This window comes from Lolium rigidum, chromosome 5 (genome assembly GCF_022539505.1).
Source record: "Lolium rigidum isolate FL_2022 chromosome 5, APGP_CSIRO_Lrig_0.1, whole genome shotgun sequence".
Taxonomy (NCBI): domain Eukaryota; kingdom Viridiplantae; phylum Streptophyta; class Magnoliopsida; order Poales; family Poaceae; genus Lolium; species Lolium rigidum.
In genome coordinates, this window is record NC_061512.1 from 46,637,505 (window position 1) to 46,645,642 (window position 8,138).

An 8,138-nucleotide genomic window follows, 5' to 3' on the forward strand; every position below is an offset into this window, starting at 1 on the left:
AGGCCATAAAAAGCCACTTCAGCAGGTCCCTGCGTCAAGAGCTAGACAAGCCCCTAGACCCACGACCTTATATACAGAGGCCCCCATCGCCACCATTACATGTGTCCCATATACCAATTAGTCACATTTGCGATTGAGTACACACGCAGTTAGTGGATATTGTTGAAATTTGTGTATTGTTTTGGGGCTGGAAAAGTGGGCCCAACCCCTCTTTGAGGTCTAAGGGGCCAATAGTAGGGGCTATCGCCGGAGATGCTCTAAGCATCATCTTGCCTATTTTCACTTCAATATAGTCGTATATTTCTCTTTCTGTACCATATGAAATTAATAGGGATAGCATAGATGAAAAGGCGAACAATGTCAAATTGAATTGAAAGTCAGCTGCAAATTAGCAAAACTTCAAAATATACTTGGTATTAGCAAAACATCAAAATATACTTGGTTTAAGATATTTTTGATGTTATCGTTCAAGAAATAATTCTTCTTACTAGAGAAGTTTCTTGTAAAGCTAGTACGATAGTTGTTTCTAGTGTACTGACAGCGACTATCAATTTGATATTAAAACGTGCAGAGGATATATCCTCTTATGAATTTGCAAATAATGAGAGAAATCTGCAGCATATCTTATTCCTTGTCCAGTCTGCATTTCATTTATTTTCCAGTCAGTAGTACAAGAATCCTTTCAATGTTTTCGTGCTCGTTTCCCTCCCTTTTATGACACGCAAGAAAGGCTAGTAGGCACTAGGCAGAGAGGCCAAACTCATGTGAACCACCCTCCCTTTTCCCCAAAGTACAATACAACAACTCGAAAAAAAAGTGAAGCTGATGCTGTAAAACTTTTTATCGTGCGTGAAGCAACAGATGTGTAAATTGCATATGCAATCTTTTTTTTTTGTCATATGTGGAGAAAAAGAAAGCTTTTGCCATAGATGGAAAATAAAAGTGAAGCTGGTGGTGCTGTTCATGCTGTCATGCATTTTTGTGAGCATGTGGAACTTTTCTTGCTTTTAGGCACGCCTTGTTTTATAACTTTACCATTGTTTTCACGGTTGAGTTATCGTTGAAAATGAAATGAAACATACCAAAAAAAAATCAGCAGGCGTTAAATGCCCAATTTTTTAAGTGCCTTCTTTTGAAAGCTATGAGTGAGAAGCCAACAAAGGTAGAAATGGTTTGAGCGATCAAATGGCTAAAAAGGTAGATACAAGTTCCTTTTCCTATTTGACCCATAAGTTTGCCCAACATTGCCAGAAGTCCTTTTAACATGTCAAGAAACAAAAACACACTTGGTTGCCTCTTCATCATCAGAACCATTCAGAAAAGACACTAGAATCCAGGAGCAAAATCTGTTTGGTCTCATTAGCCTTCCACAGATCAATTCAGGTGATAACAACTGTCCCTGAAAGATATCATCTTCAGTCATGATCCATCACAAAACAAGACTCAAGTCGATTGCGACTACAGGTACTCCAAAATCCAAATCTGATGGACAGCATATGCTCCACTGGAAACCAGGCTATATGTACACTTGGAAGTTGGAGCGGGACGCAAGCAACAATATCTCCAATTCTGCTTCCTTCCAAAGTCCTCTGCACAGACGAAAATCTGTACTATTAATTTCTGAAAACAACCACTCATCGCAGTCCAAAAAACACCGCAAACAAAAATATAAGAAGCACCACATGCACTTGAGCAGCAAAAAGGACAAATCCAGCTTTAATGATCCAACTTGTCAATGGAAAAATATATTTCATATTCTATTCCCAACTTATAGACAATTGTAGGAATCATACCATCATTGCTGAACTTTTCTGAACTCTGTGAGGACAGGATATATGTTCTCAAAGGCTGTATACGTCTGTTCTCTCACCTACAAATGGAACAGCTCAGATAGAGCGCGATTATGATTGAGTAATAGAGAAACCCACAGGAAATGACTACAAACCTTTGCTCCAGTCAGAACAATCTTGCCTGAAACAAAAATTAGTAGGACAATCTTAGGCTGCCTCATCCGATAAATCAGGCCAGGAAATAGCTCTGGCTCATACTGTGGAGCAAAACCGTATCAAATATCAGTACAGAAACAAGACAAAAAGAAAAGTTCCAAGAAAGGAAAATACAATGCCTGGTAAACTAGTGCTAACAGGAATCATAGTCTTCAACTTAGTAACTTACACTTGAGAAAGCGCCATGAGAATATGCGAGGCCCTCAAGCCTTATAGGGAATTTGACATCACAAGATGCAACAATATTCTGGATCTTGAAGTCCTGATGTTACAGAATTAACAAACATTCAGCAAACTAATTTTTATTAAGGTACAAACATGCACAATTTATACAAGTATTGGATAGGTACCTTGAATTTTGCAGGAAAGCTAAGCTTCTGGATTATACGAGCATACTGAAAACAGAAAAACATTTAAAATTTCAGAAATCTCTAAGCAAATACATTTGATATGTATGAGAGAGAAAGAAAGGCAGGTAATACCTTTCTAGCAGCAAGTTTCGATTGCTGTTCACTCTTTGCTCCAGTGCAGACCTGATAATGCAGCAATGGGAATACTTTGCATCAGTGTGTAATGGTGAGGATGGCCACTAAGATAGTAACTCTCTGATATAACTATCAGCCTACTTTTACCCAAGTGTTAACAAAGACCACTGCAACAACAACATCAAAGCCTTTTTCCAAGCAAGTTGGGGTAGGCTAGATATGAAACCCAACAAAAATGAAAGGAAGCTACTTTTTTTTTGGTCTCGATCAAAGCGAATGAGAGACACAGATACCCCAAGAACTTTTTTTAATCGAATTCAAGTACCAAACCAATACCAAACATTCTCAACAAAACTTTATTTCCGATGGCTGCTGATATTTAGAGGGTCTTTACAGATTAATACATATAATTCTGATAAATGACTGCTGACAAGATGTCGCACAAAAGAAACAGTCAGTGTTTATGGGGAATTGGCGTTAATTTTCAATTGTGCAACAGTACCAGCTCCAAAGACATTTAGTAATCAGACTACAAAAGAACATATACTGCATCTGATATACAGAAACTTAACCTTACCATTTTTCCAGATGCGAATATCAGTGCAGTAGTTTTTGGTTCTCTTATCCGCATGATAACTGCAGCAAAACGCTGTTTAAAAACAGACAGTTAGCAATACATAAACTATATGCTGCTTGAACAGGGTTGCATACATCAGAACAGCAAGAGAGGGTCAGTCGATGGCAGCTATTTGACACAATAAAACAGATCATATTAACCTGCTAAGAGTACAAATTAGCTACATATGAGTGCAAGTTCTAAACAGCCTTAGCTTTATTTAGTAAAATGCAGAGTACAACAGAGGAACCATGTATCATCAACTCCTCATTTTCCTCTTAAATAAAAGGTAGTCAGGTAGACTCGACGCTCTCTTGGCAAACCCTTGAAGCAACTTACTACTGAACAAAAAACTAAGCTATTGATATATCTGACAATTACTCTGCACGTTCACAGTGTATAAACACGAATTCGGAAGGGTCTTTAGGTTGGGGTTCCAGAAAAGAACACATGTACAGCATCACTAACTCTTAAACCAGGTTATTCACCATCCCCAAAGCAGGAGACACAAAGACATGCAATTGCAGTAGACTTGTCAGTGATAGCAAAGTGACAGCACTTGGATGTTTTTGAAATATAGCACCAGACCACTTTCAATATTCATGAAACTTTTAAATACAGTATGAATAGCCCAATAGGAGAAAAATAAATGTCATGTAACAATGTATACAGATAATGATTTCACCTTGGGGTTATATTCTGCATTGCGTGCCTGAAGAGCTATTGCTTTCAGGTCCAATTTACAGTCTAAGTTGACCGTTGACACTATATTCCTGTCATAAGACCAGAATACACCGAGAACATCAGTACTAAAATAAACACATCACAGAACACTATTTCCTCTGAAAGCCAAATATGACAGCAAAATAAATGTCTAGTGAATTCAAACACTGTGCACTGAACAAGTTCTACCTGATAATTTAGCATGCAAGCCTGAATGCAGAGGAAGTGATGTTTAAAATTCAACTATTTGTATCTAGCACTGCTTCTTTCTCCCAAACTGGTAGTACTCTAGTAAATCTCACTCAACATTTGACCACATTCACTCAACCCTCTAGTCTACCATTCTAAGTTACATACATTCCAGAGCATTTAAGCCAAGGTGTGGCACGAATTGCAAACCCGGCGACCCAACACAAAATATGACCTCAACATTATTTTTTTCTCTGATTGGGGTCTCGATATTAGTTAGTTATTAATCTACTTTTAACCAGCAAAATTAATCGAAGCACCATAAACCACAACTGCATGATTTTATTTGGTCCATGACCAACAAATCTTGTAATGTGTGTCCCAATCCATCGCCAGTACAATCCAACCAGAAAACCAAATCCACCGAGATTTTCTTTGATTGCTGTTATAGGAAGTGAGCAAGCAAGCTAGACACGAAAACTCAGGATAGACGAGCTGCTCTTCTAGCTTTGGTTGGAAATAGAAAAGCAAGTTATAGGGCCCATGCTGCATTCCCTCAAATAGCTGTCTTTTTTTCAGCTCATGAACTGGGAAGATCGATCCTAACTCAGCAACAAATCAATAATTATTTTAAATTAACGTATATTAGTTTAAATGTACTTTCCATCTGTGTATCTTGATTAATTATATGACTATATAGGGTCGATCTGTAAAACTCCTACAGCACACGTCCTCCTTCCTCGCTAGTGTAATCCAACCGAATTAATACCAAGTTCCATGCATTCCAGAGCATTCAAGCCAAGGTGTGGCACGAATTGCGAACCCGGTGATCCAACACAAAATATGATCTCGACATTAAATTTTTCTCTGAACAGGACCTCAATATTAGTTAGTTATTAATCTACTTTTAGTCAGCACCAAGCATGATGAACCACAACTGTATGATTTTATTTGGTCTATGACCAAGAAATCTTCCAATGTGTGTCCCAATCCATCGCCAGTACAATCCAACCACAAAACCAAATCCTTCAACTCATGCACTGGGAAGATTGATCCTAACTAAGCAGCAACTCAAGAATTATTTTCGTGTTTTTTTTTAAATGTACTTTCCATCTGTGTATCTTGATTAATTATACTATGACTATATCGTGTCGATCTGTAAAACTCCTACAGCGCACGTCCTCCTTCCTCGCCAGCGGAATCCAACCAAATTGATAACATTCTAAGTTCCATGTATTCCGGAGCATTTAATAAGCCAAGGTGGAGCACGAATTGCAAACCCGGAGATCCAACACAAAATATGACCTCAACATTAATTTTTCTCCGAACAGGGCCTCAATATTAGTTATTATAATCTACAATTAGTCAGCACTAAGCATCATGGACCAAGAAATCTTCAAATGTGCAGCCCAATCCAACCACAAAACCAAATCGATTTCAGCTCATGCATTCCAAACGATCGATCCTAACTCAGCAACAACTCAAGAATTATCTTTAATTGACATATTTTAGTTTAAATGTACTTTCCATCTGTGTATCTTGATTAATTACATGACTATATCGGGTCGATCTGTAAAACTCCTACAGGGCGTGCCCTCCTTCCTCACTAGTGGAATCCAACCATTCCATGCATTAGAGCATTTAAGCCAAGGTGTGGTACGAATTGTAAACCCGGTGATCCACCACAAAATATGACCTCGACATTAAAATTTTCTCTGAATGGGACCTCGATATTAGTTAGTTATTAATCTACTTTTAGTCAGCACCAAGCATCATGACCCACAACTGTATGATTTTATTTGGTCTATGACCAAGAAATCTTCCAATGTGTGTCCCAATCCATCGCCAGTACAATCCAACCAGAAAACCAAATCCAATTCAGCTCATGCACTGGGAAGATCGATCCTAACTAAGCAGCAACTCGAGAATTATTTTCATGTTTTTTTAAATGTACTTTCCATCTGTGTATCTTGATTAATTATATGAGTATATCGGGTCAATCTGTAAAACTGCTACAGCGCGCGCCCTCCTTCCTCGCTAGCAGAATCCAACCAAATTGATAACATTCTATCTAAGTTCCATGCATTCCGGAGCATTTAAGCCAGGGTGTAGCGTAAATTGCAAACCCAGAGATCCAACACAAAATATGACCTCAACATTAAATTTTCTCCGAACAGGACCTCAATATTAGTTAGTTACTATAATCTACTATTAGTCAGCAGTAAGCATCATGGACCAAAGAAATCTTCCAATGTGTGCCCAATCCATCGCCAGTACAATCCAACCACAAAAGCAAATCATTTCAGGTCATGCACTCCAAAAGAATCGATCCTAACTCAGCAACAACTCAAGAGTTATTTCCAATTAAGGTACGTGTTTTAATTTAAATGTACTAATTTTTTATGAGCCTGTCTCGATTAATTAGTATATGACTATATCTGGGTCGATCTGTAAAACTCCCTTCTTCCTCGCAAGCGGAATGAATCCAACCAAATCGAGTTCATCCGCGCATTATTTCGCAGCAAAGCAGTCAACGAGCGCCCATCTAGAAGCGGCGCCAAGAAAATCCCCCCGGCAAGAGGATCTTTGAGGGATGGGAGGGGGGCTTACTGGAGCGTGGGGACGATGCCGGAGGGGTGCAGGGAGAGATCGACCGGCTCGCTCCCCTCCAGCGCCGCCTCCGCCGCCGCCATCCACCCCCAAATTAAAGCACCTCAGATCCCGACCCCGACAGCGCGGGGGGCTCCGATTCGGAGGAGCTGCGGAGGAATCCGGGGGAAGAATTCAAAATCGGTGGTCTTTTATATAGATCGGGGAGAGGTGGATCGGAGGGAGCGGGCGTGCGTAGGGTTTGGTCGGCAGGGAGGCAGGGTTGGCTGGTTTGTGTTGTGTTGTGTAGGTAGGGGAACGGGAAACAGTCGGTGATTACGGGGAGATGGGTATTTATAGCCGGAGGGAGGCCACCGTCTGCAGCCGGTCGGGTGCTCGAGTTGTATCCAAGGTCCATTCTCTAACCCGTTTCTTGACGAGGTCACACACCTGATTAGAACATATGTAGACAAATATGGTGGCCATGTGAAAGAGCAAAGTCTAAACTCCATGTTTTGTGTGTTTGATGACAACACTTGAGTTATCTCACCGTGTGTCTTGAGTATTATTACTAGATTTGCAAGTGCACGGTAACCTCGCTGGACACGTCAAGATCGGAGGACTGAAGCGTAGTTATAGGTTTTCTGGTTTTGTGTGTGTATCGCGAGGTGACATGGCTAAAGATCAAAAGGGGAGAAAACCAGTTTTAGCCAGGCCGGTACTACCGGTACCGCTACCCCTATAAGTACCGCCCCACGGTACCGCTCTGAGTTCTGCGCTGGAATTGTCCCACAGTACGAGTTGCGGTACCTCTGTGGTACCTGGAGCGGTAGTACCGCCCACGGTACCGCCCAGGTACCGTAACTAGTTACAGCAGTACCGCTCTTGTACCGCTCCGGTACCGCTTTGGATCCAGTAAGGTTTGGACCCCATTGCGGTACCTCGAGCGGTACCTCTAGCGGTAGTACCAACGTTAATAGCATTCCGCGAGAAAAGTCACGCTCTGCGTCCACGTGGACCAGATCTGGGGAATTCGAACTCAGAGCGGTAGTACCGCTTCCCAAAAGCGGTAGTACCGCTTAGGCGAAAACTGGACATAACGGTTGGATTTGGAGGAGCCTATATAAGGGCCTCTTCTTCCCCAACTTGTTTTTATCTCTTCTCTCTCTTTCTCCTCCATTGTTGCTGAGCTTAATCCTTGAGGATCTCTCCAACCATCCAACCAATCTTGCTCAAATTTTGAGGAGTGGTGAAGGAGACCCCGATCTATATTTCTACCAAGAGAGATTTCACCAATACTTGCTATTCCTTAGTGGATCTTGGTGTTAGGGTTCCTGATGTCTATGGGTGCTTCTATTCTTGTAGACAGTGTTGGGCCTCCAAGAGCAGAGGTTTGTAGAACAGCAGCAAGTTTCCCTTAAGTGGATCACCCAAGGTTTATCGAACTCAGGGAGGAAGAGGTCAAAGATATCCCTCTCATGCAACCCTGCAACCAGAAAGCAAGAAGTCTCTTGTGTCCCCAACACACCT

General features: G+C 41.0%; 1 protein-coding gene across 1 annotated transcript; it reads right to left on the bottom strand.

The window, feature by feature from the left end:
- Positions 1–1,200: 1,200 nt before the first annotated feature.
- LOC124652779 (TATA-box-binding protein 2) lies at positions 1,201–6,850 on the bottom strand. The gene is made up of 9 exons (XM_047191821.1): positions 6,630–6,850; positions 3,793–3,880; positions 3,069–3,140; positions 2,489–2,539; positions 2,357–2,401; positions 2,176–2,268; positions 1,946–2,047; positions 1,794–1,870; positions 1,201–1,589 (listed from the first exon to the last, which is right to left on the bottom strand). The coding sequence occupies exons 1-8, from the start codon at positions 6,710–6,712 to the stop codon at positions 1,796–1,798; spliced, it is 609 nt and encodes a 202-aa protein (XP_047047777.1). The 5' UTR covers positions 6,713–6,850; the 3' UTR covers positions 1,201–1,589; positions 1,794–1,795.
- Positions 6,851–8,138: the final 1,288 nt, after the last annotated feature.

What these genes read in the sequence shown, in the direction of transcription:
- LOC124652779 (XM_047191821.1), bottom strand. Translation starts at nt 6,712, where the DNA reads ATGGCGGCGGCGGAGGCGGCGCTGGAGGGGAGCGAGCCGGTCGATCTC. An exon ending in TATTCGCATCTGGAAAAATG is followed by an intron (nt 2,540 to 3,068) that starts GTAAGGTTAAGT and finishes CTGCATTATCAG; the next exon opens with GTCTGCACTGGAGCAAAGAG. An exon ending in GCTTTCCTGCAAAATTCAAG is followed by an intron (nt 2,269 to 2,356) that starts GTACCTATCCAA and finishes CTGTAACATCAG; the next exon opens with GACTTCAAGATCCAGAATAT.